We start from the raw sequence: 26,034 nt of genomic DNA on the forward strand, positions 1-26,034 counted from the left end.
TTGCTGGTGTCTTCCAGACCTACCTTTGGGAAATGACAAGTGGAGTGGAAGAAATCCCCCCTGGCATCCTTAATAAAGAGCACATCATCTTTGGCAACATCCAGGAGATATATGACTTTCATAACAAGTAGGTTTTCCTAACATTTCTATTAATGAATTACTGATGTTTACTGATTTAAAAAAAAAAAGCATGTATATGCGTATACATCTATGCGGTGTCTGCAATGAACATGTGCAGTAGAATACATACAGAAATGTAAAGTAATTGATCTAGATTTGCAAAATAATATTTGATTTCTTATTTCATTTTTTTACAAATCTGAATTACATTTTTGCTTAAACTGCCTGCAGCTGATTAAAAATGTTAAAGTCATATTACACCAAAGCTTTGTAGTCTCAAAGCTTTGTAGTCCTGTACACGTTCCATCTCACAGCAGTGTGTTTATGCTCTACACATCTGTAAGATAAGTAACAGTTCATCCATTTGAGGAAGAATGGGGCACTGAGATAGTAAGGCATATTCCTTAAGTTTTACGGATGAGGGAATGAGGTCTTCTTGATGAATGCATAGTGTTTCATGTATGTAGCACTAACAACAGTATACTTATCAAAATGTGAGAAGAGGAGACCTCAGGCTCCATTATACCTGCATGAGATATACCTCAGACTGATGGATTTAAATCTGTATGGCTTTTACTAATGTAAATAGTCATCAAAATTAAAGGACTAGAACCTAGCGTTGGGAGTTTATCGTTCCTGATGATGTTTCCCTGCTCTAATGTGCGTGCAATAGGAATTATATGCATAACATTTAGGGATGCTGAATCCTGTAAGTTCAGTCTGAATTTCAAAGTCTGTCTTCAAGTTACACATGAATTGCCCAGTCATATCTATAAATATTCTTCCCCCATTTAAAACTGTGCTGAGGTTCCCCAGTTATCTTTCCACTCCCCCTCTCCTCTTTGTGATGCTATATTTTCTTTTTGGTGCTCCTGTTTGACTTTCCCTCGCTCCCAGCCACTGACCACTTCAACCTTCAGTCACGCGCCCCAGCTCCCTGCAGCTGCCTTTTCTCCTTTCTCTAATCCATCCTCCTCCAGGCTGCTGCTTCTGCATCATCCTCTTCCCACCACCACTTCTAGCTGTGCTAAAATAAGTTTCTACCCTTCACTGGCTCCCTTCTCCTCCTTGGCCAGGGATGTTAATGCATCCCCTGACAGAATTCAGGGCTGGGGAAACAGCACATACAGCTACTTTTCCTTCTGCAGCTTCTGTTTCATGCTCCTCTCTCCACCCAAGCTCTGTACAGGCCTTTGTCCAAAAACAGAGATGTCAGTCGTCGTGCAAGGTGTTGGGAGTGAGTTGATTATAAAATCTCTAGTTTGGGAGTTTACTACTCGCCCACAAAGTGTCAGGCTTGCTTTAAATTGCTACCCTTGACTCATTTTGCCCGGTGTGGTCCAGCGCACTGAGTTTAGTAATGGAAAGCTGAGAGCTTCAGAGCTCGTGCTCTGACCAGCTCACAAGATCTTTTTGAAGATTCACTGTCTGGTTCTTGTGCCTTGCTTTGCCTTCTCGAGCACACTGACCCCGTCCTGAGGATTATTATCTTTTCCTTTCTAGCTGAGCCAGGCACTGTTGTGCTCAAATAATGAAGCATCCCTTGGCAGGGACGCACTTTTTCCACAGGCAGGACACTTTTGGTTAGCCTTGTAATCAAGATTACAAGCATTGATCATTAACACCGATCAATTCATTGGTCATCTGCCTCTCCCGGGCATTTGACTATAACTAATTACGTTGATGTCTTCTTTTTTTCAGCATTTTTTTGAAAGAACTAGAGAAATACGAACAGCTGCCTGAGGATGTGGGCCACTGCTTCGTCACCTGGGTAATGAGGCTTCTTCTTTTCGTTATTTATTCACATTAATTCCTCCAGCACAGACAGAAACAAGCTGGGAATTGGTGCAAGGGTTATGCCCGTAGTGATAAATGAGAACCAGGGCTAAACTGGAAGTAGGATTGCTTCCCCCTCACCTCTCCCAGAGTGAAAGCTCCCTGCCTTAACTCCTGAGCAACAGTTTGAAGGCTTTCTAGAGCCTCTGTCCTTGACCCACACTGACCAGCACAGCTTTCAGCCGGTTTAATAGGGCTGACATTCATTCCTTTGCAGAGGATTCTAGCAGGATGCGCACTTGAAATCATGATGTGCCCTCTTTACAGAATTTCAGTGATACATGAGACCTCTGCAAAGGCACAAAATCATCTTATATCAAATTTTCCTTCAGAAATGAGTGTCAAATTGCTGAGCCACTGGGTTGTCTCATTCCATTACCCAGTGTCAGCTGTTTAAAAATTTGCAACAGAACTTTTGAAATCTTGATGCTAACATTCTTAAGGGCGTAGAAGTCTCCAGGAATTAGCTATGGTAATTTATTTATGAAAATTGTCCTCTTTTCAAAATCTTTACCAGGAAAGTCAGCCATCTTGAGGATTTTTCTGATGGTTTTATTCGTATTTTAAAGCTGAGAATTAGTATCTTCAAAGTCATAACGGAACGTTTCCATTTACCAAAAAAATGAACATGTTTGCACCATTTCAATCAGGCTGTTAATTCAAGAATGTGATGCAAATACTGATAAAAGGGATTCAAAAATATGGTTTACAAAAAAGAGGTTCCATATTTAAAGAAAGACGGACATATTTACAGACCATTCTGTGCAAAATCTTCATGGCTCTCGTACTACGTAGTACTACATCACATCAGTAATAGTACATGTCCAGAGCTGTGTGTATGGTTATGCTCATAAACATAAAGCTGCCTGCCTTCCCAGTTGCAAGATCCTGTTATTTAGGTGTCTGATATCAAAGATCCAATAAGAATCAACAGAGGCAGTCCTCCTCTTTGGTCTGCCTGCCTCCCCAGAGACCCAAGTTCAGTAATACGAAACTGCTCTAAAGCAGGAGTGCGCAGATGCTTTTAATTTCCTCTTAAAAATAAATAAATTAGAAAGAGAAATGCAAAACACTCTTAGCACAACATAAAGTTTGAGCCATTAAAATGTGAACCAAGGTAGGAAAGGCAAATTTGGGCCAGGCCTCACAAATCTGAGCCAGCCTCAAGTCAAAAAAGTTGACTCCAGCCAGTTTGAACTAGATAAGTGTCTTGCCTAGAGTTTCCACAGTGACTTTATCTGCAAGTAGAAGATAGAGCCAGCACTTTGTGAGTGAGATTGGAGGCCTTCTGTCTTTTGGATACAATTTGCGCAGCCTCATGAGAGCTCTTAGAAATTACATTACAGCTGCTTTAAAGTATTAGGCCTTCCCTCTGTTATACTTGTTAAAGAAAGCCTCCCGTAGCCATTGTGTGGTGCACCTCATCCCCCTCAGAACTGCTCAGGTAAGGTATTAGCTATCTGTAATTGTTCATTTTTTAATTTGCAATTCTTTTGTTACTGTGAGAGGTGGGGGTTTATCACCTGTATTTATTCTAGTGAGCCTTAATGAGAGACTGTGGGGGAAAAGTAATAGCTTATCTTGCTTTTCCCTTGATGTTTGTTTTCACAGGCAGATAAATTTCAGATGTATGTCACCTACTGCAAAAACAAGCCTGACTCCAGCCAGCTCATCCTGGAACATGCAGGGACTTTCTTTGATGTAAGCCGCCATTGCCATTTTCCTTCAGCACACATACTGCAGCTGAAACACTCCCTTTTTACATCTGAGCAGCGGATTCCTTTTTATCCTTTGGCATTTGGGTTTTTCATTCCACTGCAGCTACCACGTGCTGTGAAAATTGATACGTTGTGGTGTGGTGTGTGATCTTCATCAGTGTAGCAAGTCATTTGTAATGGAGACAGACGTTCTTATGGGAACGTTTGTGCATTATTCAGACCCAGACCTTTCCAAAGATCTGGTTCAGATGTACTCTCTTCTTCCGGTTTTAGTGATAAAACGAAAAGCAGATCCTGTTACATTTTATGACCTGAAATCCCTAAGTCCAAAACAAGATCCTGTCCTAGAGATTTTACCCACCCTGTTAAACATTTGCCTCCTCGTGTTAGTAAGAACTCCATTGCGTGCAATTAAGACTATTTCCCATGCAAGCACTATACCTGGTGATAGGTATATTTGCAGGTTCCAAACCCAGTTTTGTAGACTGAGAAAAATCTTCAAAGCTTTGGGTACTTTTAAACTAAGCTTTCCCTCTGGTTTTTGGAACCTGGCTTGTACCTCATCTGTTTTGCCATGCTTTTCTGACAGCTCACAGGCTTACGTAGTTACCTTTCTGAAAACATACTAAGATCTCTTTTCCAAAACACAAAAAATCTTTTTACAAATGTAACTGCTCAGCAGGAATAAACCTGTGATACAGTTGGCAGCAGATATGAATCAATTCCCCTCGGTTTAGTGTGTGCCACTGATGACAGTCTTTCAATTAAATTCATCATTCAGAGATCTCACATGAGCCAGAAGAAAAGCGATGAACGTTTTTGTCTTATTTTAAGTGCTTTGCTCTTTGTCCAGTTACCAAATTGTCTCTAGAAGTAGATTTGAAGCAAAGGGATTTTCCAGGAGGTGGCGCTTGAGCCTGTTGAATGATTTATACTGGTTGGTGAGAGGAGGAGGTTTTGGGCCGCCTTAGGTGTTTATCTGCATTGTTCACACGGATCAGAAAGCGTCTGCTCTGCTAAACTTCTCCACTCCAGCTCTGGATCTGGAATGGAAACCTTCTTGCTCAGTAGTGAAAGTTCATGTGTCAGCATCTGCTGTTTTACAAGAGGAGATGTTTTTCTTCCATTGGTGGGAATTTTGCTGGTCTGCCCCATGACACCTGTGCAAAAGGAGAAAGTTGATGACTATTCCCAAGAACTTCTCTAGGCCTGCAGTCTGAGTGACTAAGCTAGTGCAGAGCAACTGTAAATCCTTCTTTTCTTGATTTTGGAGGTGATGCAATGCTGTTGTGCAAATGGCTGCCCAAGTGGCAGGACAGTGCAGAGCCTGGCTCCTGAGTAACACAAAGGGCATGGCTGGTTCTTTTCTTACAAACAAGACCTGGAAGTTCCCAAAACGCCATTACTGAGAGAGAGAATTGCCTAGAATGATACCATTTCGTAAGAAGCCTACTTGAAGATTCCGAGTGTAATAAACCTCCTGTAATTGCTTGAACCATCACAAAATGCCACCTTTGAGATGAGAACAAGCTGTCCTGGCTGTCGTAACGGAACCCTTCAAGTCCATGGAAAATTTGCAGTTTCAGGGCTCTTTACAGGCCTTAACTGATTAGGAGAAGGAGCAAAGAAAAGTGACATATCTTGTCTGAAACTATGAAAAGAATTAGTAGCAATGTTATTGTAGCAGGAATGATCTAAGGACATAAGTGAAGGCATAGCTGTAGAGAAAAGCAGTATCTCGTGTTAGACCAGCTGATACAGGTGGAAAATTATGTGCAAGCTTTCAGTTGTCAAACTTGTCTAATTTATTCTGCAGTATTAGTCTAATAAAACATGAAGATACCTGTTGAATTTATCCTGTAGTATTAGTTAGTCTAATAAAAGATTAAGATGACTTTCTTCCCTCCCTATGGATCTTGCTTTGCTTAAGAAATTCAGAAGCTGTTGATACGGTTATCTTAGCTAGAAAATGTGTAGGGAAAGGAACCAGTGTGCTTACTCTATTGATAACTGCAGTAGACTCATACTTTTGTTTTAACATTTTATACCTGTCCTGTTCATCATCTAAGAGTGTTTACTGCAATATTTAAAACTACCGTCAGTTCAGTGCTTTCAAAGATAAGCGATGCCTAATATATTTAGCAATTCTTAATATTTGTAATACCATATACTTCAGGCTAATTAGCTCTATTTTTGGTTACCAACATATGATACCACTACCTCAGTTCAGGGATCAGAGGGAGGACCTGCAGGGAAAATGTCCCTTTCCAGCAGTGTATTTATCTGGTTACCACGTAGCACTGCTATTGCTTTCCTGCTCCAGGTTCCCTGCAGCGGGGACAGCTGGCCACTCCACAAACCCAGTCTGTCCCCACAGTCTGACCATGAGTAGGATGCTCTGGGAAGATCCTCGCACCGCAGGGGATGCTCTAGGGAGCCATTCTGCTGGGGGCATGCCCTGCTCTTCAGAGAGCTGGGAGGAAGGAATAGCACTAAATGCATAACTTAGGTCTTACAAAAAGTTCTAGAAGAAAACGTACATTTAGCCAGCTCCAGGAGATTCACAGTCCTGGCCAGCTGAGGTCTTGCTGGCTCCCGTGGTTACTAGCTGAGTTCCAGCTGTGTGCTGTGCAGACACTGTTCCTGTTCAGAGCCAGCCGTGACTCAGCTTCATGCGGACTCCATTAACCCCTAAACTGAGCCTCTTCCCTTTTGGGTGTTGTTCAGGGCACCAGTGAGAGTTGTTTCAAAAACAAAGTTGCCTAGTACCAAAAAAAGAAAGACATCTCTTGGCACATTGTGTGACGAGTGGCTATTTTTTGCATCCCAGTGTAAAGATAAACACTGGAGCTAAAAAACCTAGCAATGTCTCTACTACTCGGCAGAAAATTCGATTATGTACACACAAAAAATCTCTCTGTCCTTGGCAGCTCTTCCTCCTTCATCTCCTGTGGCTTCTTCCCTTTACAGCCTAATATTTACCCTCCAGTAGCTGCAAATAAGAATTCCTCACGATCTCCTTCCCCAGCTGTACCCTTAGAAACTGAGCATATCCTGATGGCCAGAGATTGCCCTACCTGAGGAGAAGGGAGAGGCATGCCCAGGGTCTGTCTGCCCAGGGTGCATATGGAAGGAATTCCAGCCTGTTGTACTTAAGCACATAATCTGCCCCTGTAGGGCAGCAGGAATCAGATCTTGAAAGGCTTTTAGATCACTTAATATCTAAGTTAGGGTCTTGAGGGATTTTCAGGAGCTCCCAAATGCCACTGGAACCAGCTGGAGGGAGGCAGCTGGGCCCTTTGCAGACCCCACCAGGCACCTGTCTGAGATGGCTCCAGCAGTTCATGAGAACATGACAGTGATCAGCACAGGCATTTAGGATGTGATTCTGCTAAACCAGAGGTATTCGGTGCTGTGATAGATATCATAAGGGTATCTGTCTTGGTCCCCAGCTGGCACCTCGGAACAGCACAGGTCCATCAGCCCTGCGTCAGACCTGTTCGTCCCATGCGGTCATTTCAGCTACCCTAGAGCTCTCAAATGGTACTGGATGCTTATGTGTAGGCAGCTAAATTGCACCCTATTTTTGCAATTTGATTGAATGTTACTTTAATTGAATGTGGAGACTCTGCTTGCAGCCTTCATAGCCAAAAAAAAAAACCAGTTGACGTGACAGAAAAGTCATACTTAAGTCAAAACCTGTGTAGTTTACTTACCACAGCCTTAGTTTGACTTGCACAGAGCTCCAGCAGTTTAAATGGCCAATGGGGGGACTCTGCAGTTTATTACCAACCTCTTTGAAACAACATTGGTATTTGCATGTGAGCTTAAAGAGAGTTTAAAAATCTAAACAAAGAAATGCAGAGATCCAGAACTACAATTAGTTATGAGTAGCTCTTTCTGGCACAGGGCTAAAGGTTTCCCGTGATTAACTGCTGTTTCTGTCTCTTGTAGGAAATTCAGCAAAGGCATGGTCTCGCCAACTCTATCTCTTCTTACTTAATCAAGCCTGTCCAGAGGATCACGAAATACCAGCTCCTACTGAAGGTACCTTAGGGACCTGGCCAAATCATCTCATGCAAAGCAGTTCATAGGTTTAATGAGTTACCTTTTATTCTTCAGGTAGCTGCCTCATCAGACTGTTCATGACCTGTGAGCAGCACTGCTGAGCTTCTACTCCTGCTTCTCAGGCCTGAATGTGGCAACAAAGTGTGAAATTGGGTTGAATATTGTAAAGGAAAAGGCTCACAGAAAGAGAAAACAAACAGCAAAAGATGATCAGGTGCTTCAATTGTTCTTGGGTATCCAAGTGGATTTAACCCTAAAAAGAGAAAACTAGGAAAAAGAGATGACCAAATTGTTTTTCTTTCCTTTCTTTCTTGCTAAGTCTGGGACGTGCAACATTTTGATTAGAGGCTTCAATGACAGCTCAGCTGCTTCAAGCAGTAAAGAACTCTGGGGAATTTCACTGACTTTTGGCAGAGATTCCTTCACTAGCATTAGATTCTGTTTGGGAGCTGATACTTTTGTATTTGAAAAGAAGGGAAAACATTCATCTACAAAGCAAGAGACTTTTGAGTGAAACGTTATTCCCATGTTGGTTCGTTATAAATTCATTACAGCTTTTTGCAATTACTTGTGAATCGCTGAATTTTAGATCTAACCTGACCAGCCACCCCCCACTTCAAAACTGACAAAGAAAAGAAAAAATACCTGAGGGATAAAGGAAGAAGCAGATTCTGATTGAAAAGCCTGGCCCGTAGATTGCACTTACAAGTCTTTAGACCTTCCTGTGTATGTATAAAAGCAGTGATATACTGTACTAGCAAGGCACTTACTGGGGACATTTGATGCGTTGGCAAATCTGTGCTTTGTACCAGTTTATTGAAGGAGCAGATGAGCTTACCACACAGCCTTGTCAGTGCTGTGTGACAGTAAGCCTGCACTGCACAGACCAGAGCTAATGGGAGGGCTAAAACACCCCTTCAGTCATCACCCCTTTGGCCTCCTTCTCAGCTGAATCTTTCCTACCTGCCTGGGTGCAGCATACCACCAGCCTTGTCTACATTGCGAGAGTGACCCAGACTGCTGGCCCCGGCAGGGATCCCACAACCCTGGCTGACAGAGCTGCACTGACTGAAGTCTGCAGCATGGATAGAAACCCCCAGGAAACCTCTGAATGCGCAATCTCATTTGAGAGCAGCTTGTCTGTCATCCTTTATAGTCATTCCTGCCTTATCCCCACTATCTTTCAGCATCCACAGCGGGGTTTGATCCAGTTCAGATTTATCCTGTCGCTATTAGCAAAGCTGTTGCAACTTTGTGCTCTATAAAGCAAGAAACACAATCTGAATTTGAGCCTGCATGTTGGTCAGAATTTTTTTCACAGGTGTTCTGCATTGCTTCTTAGGAACTGCTAACCTGCTGCGAGGAGGGCAAGGGGGAACTCAAAGATGGTCTGGAAGTGATGCTCAGCGTCCCCAAGAAGGCCAACGATGCAATGCATGTCAGCATGCTGGAAGGTAGCAGAGGGGCAGGTGGCTGGGGCGGGGGAGGGATTCATGAATGAATGAAGCCGCCTTATATCTTGTTTTAAAAGTTGCTACAGGTTTACTGCAGCAGTACAGCTGACTGATTTATATTTTCAGGTATTTGCTAGCTCCTTCTATAAAGTCTTCAGAAGTTTTGGAAAAATTAAAACTGGCTAGGAATTTCTGGAATTGTATACGTACATATACACATATGTCTATATATATATATATATGTGTATACACACACACACATACACGTTTGCTGAAAATGTTCCTACTCACTGAAACAAAAAAACACTCCTGAAACATTATTAGTTTAGCTACCTGCAAGCCCTAATGATTAGTGGATAAAAACATTTCTAAATACTCTATTTCAGCATTTCAAAAGAAAAAGGTCTGGCTTTCTGAGCCCAAACAGTTTGTGTTTCAAAACATTAGTAAAATTAGCTGAAAGATACAAAAATAATAATAAAGTATTTCAAAACTACAGAAAAAAATATTTTGCTTGTCCCAGAGTTAAGTCATTTATTGGCTTTTTGATGCGTGGCATATTTCTAAAATTTGAAAATTTTAGTCTAGACAGAGATGCTTTATTGTTTCTCAGACATCTTCTTGGATTGGGAAAATCATTTCCAGCCATGCTTGAGTCAGAACCAGGAAAAGAGAAGAGTAGTAAAACAGTCAGGGAAAAGGACATGGTACCACTAGCTAAGCAGCACATTAGGACCAGGTGACTAAAATTGTCAGGGAGAAAATTGACCTCACGTAGATAAGAACACAGTGAAGATAGTTTTCATTTCGGTGTCTGGTGAAAAGCAGGCTTCCCAATATAGTGCTTGGATAACCTTCTCCCATGAGATCAGCAGCACCATGCAATAATAAAGAAGCAGGGATGGTTTGGTTAGGGTAGACAAGGACATGGAAAGTTGTCTTCTGAGTAAAACATTTTCTCTGAATATTTGGAGCAGGGGTAGGCAACACAAGGGACCAGGGTTGCTCGCTGCTCTGCCAGGGCTACCTGACACAAGCAGTAGCAGGGCTGTGCTGGTGGAAGAGCAGCTTTGGAGAGAAGTGTGATGGGTGAACTGCTGAGACAGGGGCCCTGAGGGCACCTGGCATCCAGCTGCACTGGCAACCTGGTCCCAGCCCATGGTGGGGAGCACTTGCCAGTTCCCTTTTTCCCTCAGTCCTGCAGGTTATGTGGGGTGAGCACTGCGGACATCAGCCTTATGAATGTTTTTGACATGCAGCTTGGAGGGTCAGGAGCTCCTCCTTGTTTCAAACACCATACCAATTAGTACTTATAAATATAGCTCCAGCCTTCCACTGCTGTGAGATCAGAAAGGCTCTTGGAGATTTGGTTAGCACTCTCAAAGGAATCATAGTGTGATAGGGCACTTCTAGCCACCGCACATTATACTTCTCTGAAATTATGGTGACGTGCATAAGATTCCATGCGTTGCAGCTGTGTATACAGTAACCACCACTGAACCCTTTATAACATTTGAGTAAATACTACTACTCTCAGTACCAGTCCCGTTTAGTACATATGATGTATTAGCCACTGGTGAGATAATTATACCATGGCAATAGAAAAAGAAAGCAATATTTTCACTAAGACAGTGGATGCCCATTAATGTCCTTTCAGGATTTGCATAGTGAAGAAGCCTGACCCTCTTAATTCTAAGTCCTTCCTGCCCTGTTGTTCATGGGCAATACTGGACCCAAGAACAAATACCAGCCAGTGTGTTTTGTGTGCTTTATTTAGGGTTTGATGAGAACCTGGACGTCCAGGGAGAGCTGATCCTTCAGGATTCCTTCCAAGTGTGGGATCCCAAGTCTCTCATTCGGAAGGGCCGTGAGAGGCATTTGTTTCTCTTTGAAATCTCTTTGGTGTTTAGCAAAGAGATCAAAGACTCTTCAGGACACACAAAATACGTTTACAAGAACAAGTTACTGGTAGGTGTGGCTGCAGAGAAGATATTCTGGATGTTGTCTTTCTTGTAGGTAGAGGTGGAGTTTGGGGGATGACTCATGTCCCCCTGTGGGGTGGGGAATACCGTGCCACCAGGAGTGGCTGGCTCTGGGCTCCACAGGGCTCATGGAGCAGGACTGTGCCTGGAAGCCAAGCTCACAGTGAGTCTGGAGAGGTTTAAGATAGTAAGATATGAGGGGAGGGTGGGAAATGCGAGGAGGATCACTCAAACCATTCACTCTTCCCTGCCACCCCCTGCTGGTTTTCTGTTTCTTTTGTCCGTGTGTAGCAAAGCAGAGACAAGATCTCATTCCCTTATCCTTCCTTGCCTCCCCAACTTCTCCCTAGATATGTAAAGCTTTCTGGACTCAAGTGACTTCATACATATGAAATCTCTCATGATCTTTCCTCCTCACTAGACCTCAGAACTGGGAGTGACTGAACATGTTGAAGGAGATCCCTGTAAATTTGCTTTGTGGTCTGGCCGGACACCGTCCTCGGACAATAAAACGGTGCTGAAAGTAAGTCTCTTTTGCTTGCTTTCTTTGCCTTTAGAACTTCTGGGTGAGGCCTTGGGAGCGCTAAATGAAAGGTCAGTTTTCTTCCATTCTTGTGTTCACATGGCTCCCATGCCTCCCAGGGGGATCAGGCCTCCATCAGGAGTAAATTCAACTTTAAGGCCACAGTATGAATTAAGAGAGCGCAGTTGTGCAGCCTTCCTAAAATTGTATCTTCTTTTGCAATCTGGGCTGAGCAGCTGCACACTCTTAACACAGGGCATGTCTGAGGGTATTTGGGCTGGGAATTGTAGTTGCTCTTAGGCTTTTGCCACTGGGCTTGTCAGCAGTCAACCTCTTCCTCAAACTTCCAAAGCTAAGAGCCATTTTTGTCAACTGAGTTCCTAATGAAGAAGTCACGCTATAGTATTTTGTATGAGGAAATCCCAGCTGTGCACTGATAACCTATTCCCCCTCCACAGAGCATGCTGTATTGCTAGCATTAAATGTATTTATCCAGAACTTAACTGCTTTGCTGTTGCTTGCCAAGTACGTCTGGTAAAAACACCCTCTCAGTTCTCCTGAGGCCACCAGGTATTCCAGCAGCTAAAACAACACAGCAGAGAGGCAAAACAGTTAATCATGCATTTTCATCAGCCATCCACAATTCTTCTACATAGGAGGTGGCATGTTGGAAATATAGCAAAGTGTCTGTCTTTCTGCCTTCTGGAACTTTAGGCATCCAGTATTGAAACAAAACAAGAATGGATCAAAAATATCAGGGAAGTCATTCAAGAAAGGATTATCCATCTGAAAGGAGCTCTGAAAGAGCCAATTCAGCTCCCCAAGACACCAGCAAAGCAGCGAAACAACAGCAGAAGGTAACCTCAGTCGTTCCACACAACATGAAATCACTGGAGTTGTGTTGACTAACAGCAATGTGGTGTCTGTGGGCTTTTTACTGGGTTCGTTTACATTTTCTTACTATAGTAAGAAAAGCAATTTTCTTAATCTTTACTTTTTCTGCCTTGTCTGGGGAAAAGTAGCCAGAAAGGTTTTCTGTGAGATCCATATGAATGTCTTTTTTTATAGTATTCCAAAGTACTGGAGGAAAATGAACATTAAAAATTCTTCACTTTTTTTCCCCCTCAAAGTGGAATTTACTTCTACACATTTGAGTGTTAGCAGATTCTTTTTTTTCCTGTTTGATGTTTTGAATTGTTTGACAATGAAAATCATAGCTGATCATGACACTATATTACTAGACTAGAGAATCTGCGTTTCATCATCAAATATGACCTGATTTACAGCCTGGGGAATATTAAAAAATTCTTTGTCAACCTCTTTGAATCCAGGATTAAATAGAAATTACATGAAATTGATCGTTTTTGCTGTCCTAAGACTCGATTCCCATGTTGCCATTCCGAAAAGTCACCTGTAATTTGAGCATCTCCCCTTCCTCGTTAAGTTTTATCAGGTAACCATTCTCTGACTTCAGGCTGTACTGTTGAGGCATCCGGAGAGTGAGTGATCAAGGTCACCCAGGAGATTTGTAGTAAGGCAGAAATTCAGCCCTTTCTTCCCCAGGACATGCACCAATACAAGAGGTTTCTAGTGCAGAACTGGAATCTCAGTTTTTTTTTTTTTTTTGCCCTTAAACATGTTTTTCTTATTCTTTAAATATGTATTTTGAAAGACCAATAAAACTTCAGGAGAAGTGCAGGAGGGAAAGAAACACCTTCTGCCAGCAGACTGGTACAGGTATACACTGTCTCTATTTCTATTTATTTGGATATCATTTTTATGACTTAGTATTAAACTCTAGAAAATGTGGGCTCCTGTGAGACAGGAGAAATGCCCTTTTTCTTCAGTGCCACATGTAGCCAAGGCGCACTGGTTTTGGTTAAAGACGAAATCTAATTTGAGGAAAATTTTTGCCTGACACTCTCATTACAAAGCTATTTCTGAACACCAGAGTTTTCTCTGCTGTAAATACGCAGGGAATGGCCATCCTGTTTCCAGCGACAAACGTTGTGATTATGTGCTAATCCCAACCCTATGGCTGAGAGTGACATCATTTTAAATTACATGCTACATAGCAACAGGGGCTGTATCAGTGAGGTAATTTTAACATAAAGCCAGCTCTGGCCTGCTGACTCTGCACTTCTCAAATCCACCTATAAAGTTTTGCACTTTCCAAGGTAGTGCATTAAGCAAGTGCTGTTGTTTCCCTGTTATGTCTTTTGCAGAGACGGAGTGGATGATGCAGACAGCCAAGGAGATGGGAGCAGTCAACCTGACACCATTTCCATTGCGTCCAGGACATCACAGAACACAGTGGACAGTGATAAGGTAGGACTGAGATGTGAAAATACACTGCAGCTAATTGCCCCCAGAAAAATGTAAGTGAAGAGCAGAATAGAAGACAGGATGAAGCAACCTGTCTTTTCCAGATCTAGTCTAAACTCGTATTCCCCAATTGCCAGGCTATAAAAATCCAGTCTGCTTCTAGGTGCTCATCAGTACTGCTGTTTTACATGGTTACATCTGTTCTGCTGCAGCTTCTTTGTGGTTAATATCCAGAGATTGAATTGGCTCTGAAGAAACACAGCCCAGAGCAACCTTTTCTTCCCTAGCAGAACTTCCCTAGAGTGAGCCAGCTTCTGAATCAGCAGACAGTTGGTTATGTTCCATATTTACCCTCTGAACTAAAACCGCTAGTGTGTTGGCGGGAACACAGGTGCTTACACACCAATTAATACAGCAAAATTGGCATTCTGGCTGGTATCTTGAGAGCCTGGGAGACCTACCCTTTCCAGACACTGTGATTCTGGACCCCACTCCTCGTGAACATATGGTGGAACATATGGATGGCCCCGTGACGCACTAGATTCTGTTGGAACGCTGCACGCTGTCGGCACGTATGTACTCGCTGTTTTATTTATAAGAAGATCTGAGCCCAGGCTCCCAGCTCCATTAGGACACCTGACTTAAGTTTGTCGCCCTGATTCCTCTAACAGTGATCTTCAGCTGAATTAGCAGTTGCTGGTAGGCGTAAATAGGCTGTTAATAAAAATGTATTTCAGCCAAGCTGATGGGGTTTTTCATATCCACCAAGAAAATATCCATATTTTCCTTCCAGTATGATTTTGAAACCATGTGAAATTTGCAGAATTGGTATGGGTTTATCTGTTGTTTGTCAGGGCTTTAATTATACTGCCAGTTGTGCAGGGTCAAGGAGTATCTTTGCACATTCAGGATTCGTATTTGTGGTTGTCCTGTTCATGAGTAAGCTTCAGTAAAGAGGTTATTTTGAAAGCTGGACTCCAAAATAGGAGTTAATTGTATAGAAATAACCTTTGTAAGCCCACCCGTTGTGTTTACCCTAAAGGAATGTTCTCCTACATTAGAAAAGTATGAATCTCCAGAGTCCAGTGGCCACTGTAATGTATGCAAATACTTTGCCCGATGCTGAAGACTTACTTTCTCATGTCTCCAGTTGACATGGACTCACCCTGTTTTTCCATGCTTTTCACATTTATCATTCCTGAGAAGGGCCCTGACTTAGCAGAGTACTTCAGCTCATGCTTAATGTTAAGCTTTCATGTAAGCTTTGCTGGTTTGCCCCAAGCTCATTGACTCCGTTGCATGAATGGAAAGGTAAGGCTCTCCACATTGTATGCTGCAGCTGCATACAAACAAAATCTGCAGTGCAAACAGCACAAGAAATGGTCAGGCTGTGCCCTGAAAGACGGCCCGTCATGGCAGTTGCTTTAAGGATGCAAGAAAGGCAAGGGCTGTAGGCGTTTCTACCCACGAACCTTGTCTGACTGAAAGGCAAATGCATGTGAGATAAATTGAGCACCAAATCATCCAGGGAGAAATTTGTCACCATTGGGCTAAATCAGCTCTAGGCTTGGATTTTGTTGTTTGACGCACTTTTTTAAGGTGGGATAGGCTCACTTGCTGACTTAAGGCTATCTGTGTTTTTGTATGTCCTTGCAAGCATTTACTGAATAGAAACAAATTTCAGTGTACATTTAAATCTTAAATATACCTATATGTGCTTTACTGAATCTGAGGAACTAGCGTAGCCTCCTTAGGTACAGGGTCAGTTCTTGCTAAAGCCGTTTCCTTACTGTCACTGATGCTAGTGCCAGCAAATTGCTAAGAATTTGCTCCCAGAGTGCTGCATTAGGAGTGTCTTTGCTCTGAGGAAAATGAACACCCCCACCCCCATGTCACTTAATAGTTCTCTCTCCGTTTTTTTACATGATGTTAACTTGAGTTAATGACAGGTGAGGTTGATTTGTCTTTCTGCACATTGAAATGGCCTGGAGAGACCCTTATGTTCATTCTCAGCTCAGACATAAGTATTTTCTTAAGCTGCTTGAACTAGGCCCTTAGCAGGTATCAGCATCTGCTGCGAGGAGACTCTGTGTTAGTGGATCTCAAAGCTGTACCCGGACATAAGAGCGCACAAGACTCCTAGTGATGACACTTTTCAGTATTGGAACAATTCACTGCCCTTTCAAGGTATTTCAGTCCTCATGCTTTGAAAGAGTTTTTTTCTTCTGATGTGGAAGAGAGTATCTTTTAGGAGGGTCTGAGTGAATTGTGTTGGACTGTGAGGATTTGCCTTCTCCCATAGACTGATATTAAGCTATCAAAGCTGGAAGACTGCACTATATCGTGCCCCCCTAGGCAAAGTTTCTTGGCACAGTTGATAGCACTTGGCAAACACTGTAACATATGCACTGTATTTAATTCATGTGGTGCTGATAACAGCACTGAAATATAATGAATGTACGCTCAGCAAACAGTAGTTTCCCTGCTTGTTGAACTCAAGTGTTGTCAGCAGAGTTATTCCCAGATTCAGGCTCTGGGATTTGTCCTAGCTGGAGCCTCTGTATATGTGAACCCTCCGTGTGTCCCAGTGAGATCTCCATCCAGAGGAGCCGGAAGAGAGAGCTCCTACCTTTAAAACCCTCAGCTGTTCAAAGCAGCCTCATTTACAAACATATGTAAAGAGCTTTGCAGTACTATCAGTGTGCTGAGCTGGGAGTAGATTAATCCTGCACTGGGAACATTTATGTATTAACTCAATGCCAGAAACAATTCTGAAGTAGCATTTAAGTGTTGATATTACTCTCTGAAGGCAAAAGAATTCAAGGGTTTAGCTGACACTTTTTATCCTTTCCCTAAATCTTGCTGTTATGCCCAAAGATTGCCTAAAACATTTAACTGAATGTTCGGAGAAGACAATGCTAAACAACATTTGGACAAAAAAAACAACCCTCAGAAATTCCTGATTTCAGCCAGTGCTTCCGCTTAATAATGCTCCTTGTGCCTCAAGACACATGTGTTTCTTTCAGATTTTGGGAGCCAGCTCCTCCCGGGTTGTGAGTAGTGGTTTCTCTCTCCTCTCTCATCAGGGTTCAGTCCTAGAGCAAAGCTTTACCTTTACGTTTCAAACTCCTAAAAAAGGCAGGAGGTTTTCTGTTGTTAAGTGGGAATGACAGCGTTACTGTAAATTCAGCAAGAATTCTGCTTCCGCTCAAGACAGCTGAACCTAACCGTAACGTTTAGCAGGGGGGTCATTTGGTAGAGAGGACAGAGCACCTGACTGGGGGCCAAAAGAGCTGAGTCTCCTAGTTTTAGTTTGTCACTCCTATGGTGGATGCCATTATAAATAAATTATAAATTATAATTATATAAATTAGGGCATATTGCCGTTGTCTTTTTTTTCCTGTTCAGATTGAGAATTTTGGGAGGTAGGGATTCTTGCAAACATTGTGTTTGTGCAACGTCCAGTACAGTATACAGACGAGAATTCAGAGTAGTTTTGTATGTTGAAGACAATTCACAGCAATCATTACAATAGCAGGCTCTGCTTTGAAAATATTCCTTATTATATGCCTAACTCCAATAAGGTTACTGAGTCTTTAAATATTCAGGGTCAGGTGAGTATATGAGACTCTCAGCTTAAAAAAAAAAAAAAAAAGCTAATGTCCAAGTCTATTTAAAAAAGAGAGAGCAAAATATCACCCTAGTCTTTTAAATTAAACAGCTGATTACGTAGCTTCTTAAATCTGGCTCTTAGTCCTTAACATCTTTTTTTTTTTTTTTTGGAGGTTTATAGCACAAAATATTTAAAGCAATTATTCCTGGGCTCAAACATTTCATTTTCATTAAGTATTATGTGGCAGAAATCTAAACTTCATGTAAGATCTGTAGGTCTGCACCTTTATAAAAGGAAAGAAAGAGAGAACATATCAAACGTTCATTTTTCTATAGGCATTCTGTAACTTTTTTATATGCAATCTATAACCTACAATATTTCTCACATGTGCGTACACACACACACACACACACACACTCAAAGAATAACTCCAGTTGTCATTTGGGAAACTAATATATCAGGGGAAAAAGTAGGTTCATGGAAGTGGACTCAGTGTTAAAGAACCAATAGAAAATGAATACTGTTATAGTAAGTATAAATCCCATTGAATGTCCAAGTCAGGTTCTAGGTAACCTACTACGCAAAATTTCTTCATCCTCTTCCAATAGGCAAACTATACAGCTTTTGTTCTATACAGTAAACCCCCTTCAACAAGCTATCTAAAATCTTTCCTTAGGGAGAAATCCTTGCCCTATTCAATTTACAACAGGCAGGATTTCAGTCTTCATATGTGGATTCAAGGCAATAGGGAATCACACAAAGAAAACCCTGGCATACAGGGCATTCTCATTTGTTAAGGCCATTGATCTACTGGCTTGTAGGATGTCTGTTTCTGGTGATATTGGTCCGTCTTCTAATGACTTTTTTTGTTGGTTTTTGCAGAATGCTGAGGAGAGCAAGTCTCATCTCCTCATGTTGTTTTTGGATGTAGAGAAAAGCTCTGAAATGCGAACTGAAAAGATTTTACTCTCTAAAAATAAATATACCCTATATACTTTTATCTCTTCAATTAGATACTAGACTCAGCTCATCTTTCAGAAGCCTTGAGACTGAGATCTTGACCTCTTCCACATCTGTAGTATTATATAAAAACTGGGAACTATCATTTTTCTAGTTGAAAATGATTGGTATAAAAGAGAAAAGTGGCAGCTTGTTGGAGCAACTTACCTAGGGGTGAATTCTCTTACCTTCTAAGTCTTCACATCAAGACAATAGGAAATAGCTTTCTCTCTCTAATATTGTTGCTCAAGCGGAAGTTATGATCCAATGCAGGAATTACTGCTTTAGATTTTTTGTTAGGAAGGAAGCTAGAGCAGCTGGTATTCAGGCTGTCTTTTCTCCTTAAAATCTGTCATTACAAAGAGTCCTAGTACTTACTGGAATAGAAGTATTAATTCTCAATTCCTTGGAATTTTCCTTTCCAAGTAATACAGATAGGTGGAGTGCCATGATGCCCCTCTCTTCCTTTCTTAGGTCTTGATGCTACTGATCATTTTGTCCTGAAACTCCAGCGTGATGCACTAGGATGCTAGCATGCTTTCCTAAATAGGTATACTTCCTTGAACTGCTGCCTGGAGTTAGCTGCTTGCTGTTTAAAAAAAAAAAAAAAATTACCAAACAGAAACGCCCACAACATACAATAGTAAAGCAAACCTATTCTGTTACATATCTTTCCATAGGAAAAGTCATTACGTTTATTAGATGCCAACTTCAACGTATACAACACAAAACGGCCAATCACTGCTTCCCAGCATGAGATGAATTTGGAAATCGAGTGCTTAAATTAACATGCCAAAACCCAAAGTTGAAATGACAAAAATCCAGCTCTGACCAGGCAGCTTATAAAGAAATGAAGTATGCATAAGTGAGTGGGATGTTTATGAATATCTTCTTTCTTTAAACTGTCGATCCCATCAGCTGGAGGTCGGCTGCTCACTTCCAGCGGTGCATGCTGGAAACCTGACTATGACAAGCAGGGAGCTATAGTTGCTGATGGCTGACAGCCATTCCCTAAATATCACTGAGCCAAAGGTTTTCTCTCACACACCAGTGTAAAGCTGGTGTAACTGCCCAGTATAGCATGTGCCCTGCTCTCCCCATCACAGGATGTGGATCCTGCTCGATGCAGGTAGAAGCTGAGTTTCCCCAGGGCTTGCATTGACACCAACACACAGGCTCTTCAAAGTAGGGGCTAGTTGGAAATTTGTATTTACGCGTGAGGCAAGGGTGCCAGGTTTAGCCCAATTCTTACACTCAGTATTTTGGACCTTTTTTTTCCCCCGGGTGATGATTTAATGCTCATCAAACTCCGGTGCAGCATCCCCACAGCAACATACAGAGGTGTTTTTAAAACCTGTTTTCAGCTTGACTCTGAGCTGTGCTGAGTTCTCTCAGGCTGTTTCTAAGCAGATAAGGGCTGCAAAAAAGCAAACTAGAGCTCCTAGATTTAGGGGCTGGTTGTGTGACCTTGGCCCTCATATGGTTTACCCCTATTCTTGGGCTACTGTCTGTAGCCACTTAAAATTGTAACTAGCCAAGCTGGAGCATGCTAGCTCTGTGACCATGATCCCTGCCACTGCCAGCACTCCACATCAGTTCTGCATGGATCAAAATCTGTTCTTGGTGCTAACAGTATTCTTCTCTTCTGTGCTCTCAGACTGGCCTGGTATCAGGTTTGCTTAGGAGCAAACCTAAGGCTTCCTCAAATGTCATATGACTTGGAAAATCTCAGCTAAATAAGTGAAAGCATTCGCTACAAAATAATGAAATAACAATACTCTGTCAGTGAAAATCCCCTTAAAATCTTGAAGTAGGAACAGCAATGTAAGGAAAAAACAGGAAAAAAAATCTGATGTCAATATAAAACATAACTTTGTCAAATATAGAACATCCAGACCTGGAATAAAAATATATCCACGTTTTCAAAGAGAGAATTAAAGGTACAGAGAAATGAAAACAATACCATAAGGCAAAGGCAGACGCTCAATCTGTTAACAGGAGCGCTCTCACTAGGACTGAGCTGACAATTTAATTTCCACTTAGTTTCTCAGCATGGGAACAGATCTTACCAAGCAGAAATGAAAACTATATAGCAGAACTCTCTTCCTCTCTGCTACGCTATGAAAGTGTTATGAGGCTTTCAGTTTATAGACATTACTTTCCTGAAGCAATTTCTTCCATTGAATCCCCTGGTATGAGTGTTTTTTAATCGTCTCCGGGCCCTTGCCAAATTTACGCAACTGATGATCCAAGTCCTCCAACACACTGGTAGAGTATGTGCATCCCATGATCACGGTTTTGGCTTTTTCCATCCCTGCCAGGCAATTTTGTGTTGCATCGTACCAGATTCCTGTGCAAGAGACATCTTTCTGCTGCAGCGTAGGAGGAATTTCAAGGGGCAGCAGGAGCTGTTGACCCTCGGCAGTGCTTGTGTATGTGCAAAACATGTTATCACTACGGCCTGGAGCTGTTACAGTATGTGAGCAGGGGGCTGGACTGAATATAAAACCCCTTTCAGGGGACAGTGACTCTGTCAGTGGTTCAAGGCCCTGCTGGATTGCAGCTGATATGAGGGAAAGGGGAAGGAGTGGTGTAAACTCCAGCTGCTGAGAAGAGCCTGATCACGGGGTGGTAAAGCAGAGAGTTGCTTAAATACAGAACCTGGGACATTTGTTTAAAAATCTTCCTGTTTTCTGGAACCCTGTGAAAAGCAATATATAGAGAGCTGTCTGCCAGGCGAAGCTGGGCATTGACGGAAGAGATTTTTTTCTCCAACGTATTTATTTTACTTTCAATAGGTTAGATTAAATTTAGCTACTGTGAGTTTCAGGAGGGGAAAGGAAGGCATTAATTTAGTCTCATCTATATAAGTAGCCTTGTGGTCGTTCTGCGCTGAACCTATCCAGGCAAGTAACACGCCTGAATGTAATAGTGCGTTGTCTGGAGTGCGGCTCCCTTGTAGCGGCTAATGAATTACATTATCACAAGCAATATTAAATTTATGTAATAGAAAATGACTACTTACTGTTAAGTGTATTCTTCCTGTCAAGCCACAATGGAGAAAAGGAGCGTGGATTATGACCTCCGAGGATATACTTGTACTGCGTTGACATTGACATTGTCTGGCATTAGTGCCGTTATCACACCAAGCACTTACTGCCCTCACCTGTGGAAAAGGGAGAACATGATAGCGAGGAAAGGAAATCCTAGCATAAAACAATTTGGCACTTTAATTAGCCTTCTTGAGTGCTCACTAGCTATAGCTTGTTAACTCTCTTCAAGATACTGTCATGTAGGAGCAAAATGTTTATCTTAATCAGGTAAATAAATTCTCCAGCCAGAAGCTGACATACCTCCCTTGGTAATGGTAGTTTCTTCAAATTTCTTTAGCTTTAGGGAACTGCCTCTGAATTCTTGCTCTAAATCTTACCTAGGAACCCTGTAAATTCAGTCCTTTCCTGGGAAAATATATAAATGTATGTATCTTTTTTACTGTGAACAGTTCCCTGAAACTAAAGTCACTACAGTGATGCTTGGATCTGAGAAAGGAAGAAGTTTTATCCCTGCTGGCAATGCCTTCAGTGATATAAGCTTGCCTTTCGAGCCATTCATGCCCATTAATATTACTGTAGCAGATTTATTTTTCTCTCTTTCCTAAGCATAAGGAATTTTCCCTTTGCTTCCTGTACACCTTTTGGGAATGCAGCACTGCCCACATCATGAAATGTTTCACCTTCTGAATTGCAAGGCTGTTTTTGCCTGTCTCCATTCAAGGTTTTCAGTCTTTTGGAGGAAAAACTTGAGGCTCTCTTGGAGTGAAATATGACATACTCAAGCAGACAAGGCAAGGCCGGTGCGTTATTTAGGTTGCATCTTTAGATTTCCAACTGAGGCTGTCCCGAGGCTGAAGTGCAACCTGCACCTTAGTTTGTCCTTTTGCACATAGGTGCACGGACTCTCATGCACATGGTGGAGGACTCTCAGTTGCAGATGTGGTCCAAAAAGTTAAAACCCTCCCTTGATCAGAGAGTCACAGCTAGACTGATGTTCTGCCTTGGTATAATTTAATCTCTGTTTTGGGGGCCTAAATGGTAGGTCTTACATTACCTTTTTGTCTGTATGTTCATCACTGTAACTTGCATCTCCATAAGAATTTACCAGCCTGTCATCTGCAATTGGAGTCATTTGACAGTTCTTTGTTGGATTAATGATGTATGCATCTCCAGATGGAGAGCTCCAGCTCCCCCAGCGTTGGTATTAGTACTGATGCTGCTTAGAGCACAAACATCCCAGAACTGATGCAGGGCCTTTGGCCTTCTATTTCTCTTTGAACTTTGAAAAGATGGACTTTGGTTTTATTCGAATTGGTTCAAATTTCACAGCAAGGGCAAAATATTTCCTACAAACCAAGGTTTTCAGCCAGATTTAATTCTGGTTGGAATTATGTGATATCTGTCATTTCTGTCATCCATTTCTAAACAGAACAAACCGACGATTAAGAAGTTTGCCTCTGAGAAGTGACATGTCAAGAGTCCAAGTGCTGCTGAGAGTAGGGGCATTTATTTTCTGTTGTTGCCAGCAAGTATTTGTTGCAGCAGGGGCAGGCCATCTTGTTTCACAGGGCTTTCTTGGAAAAGGTATAAATGTTCTCAGGAAAAACAAAGCAAAACATGAACACACTGCTATTAAAACATGCACTTGTTGGGAGCCAGTGCAAACTTCATAGAGGTTGCCCAGGGAACTTTAAAGTCCTAGCCATGTAGTGGAGCCTAATCTATTTCTTATTGTTCCGTGTAGCAGGATAATTCCCCCTGCAGCCACCCAAGGGATGATGAAGGTGGATGAATTTCACCCCCTTTTTTATCTGGTGGTAGAGTTAAGCGTTTCCTTCACACGCTCCTGTCTTCATCCCTGTGAAAAGATTGCAAAGACAAAAGACAGGAAAGAAGAAAGTGCGAGCTTTGCAAGGAGTTCTTTCTTTCTCCCCTCAAAAGACATTTAAAGTGTGATAAACAGTGCCAGGTTTTTAAGTAAGTGATATTAAAAAAAAAAAAACAAAAATCCTAGTGTAATTGTTTCTAAAAAGCCTAATGCGCTCTGAAAGAAAAAAAAAATGCTGAGTTATTCCTGCCTATGGAGAGCTTGGTCATTGTAGAGCAGCCTGTGGTTTCATTCCGCGGACAAAAAAGAATGAATATCTGGAAACTTAGAACATCTGCAGCGTCTGGGGTAATAGAGTTTATATTCCTCACTGGCTAATATTTCCAGTAAAGAACTTAGTAAAAGGCATGCAGGAAATTTGCCATGAATCTTAAATATCTCAGCTGGCATTTCTGAAATGCCAGTGAGCTTCAATAGGACTCTGCTCTCAGGCTGCTTGGACACAATCCTGTCCCTGAAGGAAAGCCTTTCCTCTGGCACTCTATGAAGAGCAATTGAGCTGCAATATAGGTTTATTTTCTTCAGTGCAGAAGCAGCAGATACTTTCTTGCCTTCATTTCTTAACACTGCTCCCAGTTTTTTATTTGCACCTGTAAATAACTGCAGATACCAATCCAGACTAGATGCTAAGAAGAGATCAGACTGAAAGCCCTTGAAAATACAGTCTTAGGGAAACAGATTCTGGAAAGATTTCTTTTCAGTATTTTCGTGCATAATTGGCACTTATACCTGGTTGCAGATATGTTCCACTTCTTTTATAATTTACATTCTTTCGTAAATTTTAATTTCTGTTGCTATCCACCTCATAAAGGAAGGTCATTATTGACTTTAAAATACTGTAGGCAGCCTGACTTTTTCATTTAGGAAATAAGGATCAGCATTCAGTCTGCTTTCAATCTTCTTCTTCGATCATTTCAATCTAATGCATCTTTTGGTGGAAAATAAGTAAATCAATAACGTTTGAAAATATAAGCCTCCATATGATGAAAGAGGTTTACAGGACTCCTTTGGACCGATGCTCTCCCAAGAACAATGCAGTTATAAATGCCAAGGGTCAACATGTATATGTGAGGATATTTAAATATAATTTACACAGCAGCTCACTTGATATATCCTTTCTATTTCTGCAAGCAGTGCTAAAATCAGATTCTCTACTAATACGCTGATGAACCTTTTGCAAGCACATGGCATGCAGCTAATGGTCACCTTAGTTGATCTAAGGAGTATCCCAAGCTCACTGCAAATGCAGGATCTCTCAGTCACAATATGTTTCTGAAGAACATGAGATCTTGCCTTGGACAGGATGGTTGTATATTTAAGGTGTACAGGAATAAGGTGCAGAATGCTGCCTTTGTGAAGATGGTTGAAAGGCTCAGCTGTGGACTACATTATGTGGTCAAACAGCAGGAAATAAATCATGCTCCGAATCAATAAATCTTTATTATCAAACCAAACAAGAAATGTTTTGATGCGTGCTTGGAAGACAGACTTTGTCATGAGGATATTTCAGTGAATCAGTTTGATGCAATCAAAACAGAATAAGAAGAAAGTAAGTGCAGTAAAATCTCTGTCTTTCTTTCAAAAACATCACCGGCCCAAGAGTTGAGTACGTTTTAAAATGGAAGAATTCAAATAAGTTATTGATTTGCACAGAAGAATAAAAGTATATTCTGTTTTTTAGCTCTAAAGAGAGACTAGCTGTTGTTTGACTTATATAAATGTTCTGTGATTTTCAAAGAATAAGACGTCAAAGATTTGTTTCTATTTATGCTATTGTTAGAAAGCAAGTTTGACTTCAAATGCTCAAGGAGCTTCTAGGTCTGAACTGATCTTTGACTAAATGGGGGGCAGTTCAAATTGCTTCATAATAGTCAGACACAGTGCTTTTTCCAACAAGGTTCTGCCTTAATGGGGAAACAAAATTGCATTTGTATATCAAGCGACTCAGTTGCTTTTTCCTTTAAATATACGCTAATGGGAGTGCAAGCTGAACTGTAAGTTTTTAAAGGACATTTCTTCATTGGAAGAAGATTGGTTGTTTATCAAAATTAATGTTCAATGACCTGGAAATTATTCACTAATTCCTTTCTTTCCTCCCCATAAATAACTCTGTTTCACTTCTGCTCTTCTGCAGTATAGAATGACAATATTAGGCTCTGACGCTGGACAGGTGAGATGATTCCTCAGACTGCCCTCAAACTTATTTGCTTTGTCACATCTAATGAGTAAACTGGCGCTTGCTGAGAACTACTGTCTGTGAGGTCCAAGTACCACTTTGTGAAAAAGCTTGCACAAGACACAGAATAGATACTTCCAGTTCAGTGGCATGCTGTTTTTCCAGTTGTCTATTGATAGAAGGGACAAAAGGGTTAAGAAAAAGTGAACAGGTTATATGGTCCTCCCCAAAATGAGGACTTAATGGAACAGAAAGTGTCCATTTATACTTTGGAGTCAT

General features: G+C 41.6%; 1 protein-coding gene across 8 annotated transcripts in view; it reads left to right on the forward strand.

The window, feature by feature from the left end:
* KALRN (kalirin RhoGEF kinase) overlaps positions 1-26,034 on the forward strand; it is a 528,885-nt gene that overhangs the window by 368,559 nt on the left and 134,292 nt on the right. For all 8 annotated transcript variants that reach the window (XM_068949099.1, XM_068949100.1, XM_068949097.1 and 5 more), the window contains exons 25-33: positions 18-127; positions 1,822-1,891; positions 3,568-3,657; positions 7,629-7,721; positions 9,085-9,196; positions 10,974-11,164; positions 11,600-11,701; positions 12,416-12,558; positions 13,927-14,029. In XM_068949099.1, coding sequence (XP_068805200.1) covers positions 18-127; positions 1,822-1,891; positions 3,568-3,657; positions 7,629-7,721; positions 9,085-9,196; positions 10,974-11,164; positions 11,600-11,701; positions 12,416-12,558; positions 13,927-14,029 — 1,014 coding nt within the window. The remainder of the gene's footprint in view (positions 1-17; positions 128-1,821; positions 1,892-3,567; positions 3,658-7,628; positions 7,722-9,084; positions 9,197-10,973; positions 11,165-11,599; positions 11,702-12,415; positions 12,559-13,926; positions 14,030-26,034) is intronic.

The sequence above is a fragment of the Struthio camelus genome, chromosome 6 (genome assembly GCF_040807025.1).
Source record: "Struthio camelus isolate bStrCam1 chromosome 6, bStrCam1.hap1, whole genome shotgun sequence".
NCBI classification, from domain to species: domain Eukaryota; kingdom Metazoa; phylum Chordata; class Aves; order Struthioniformes; family Struthionidae; genus Struthio; species Struthio camelus.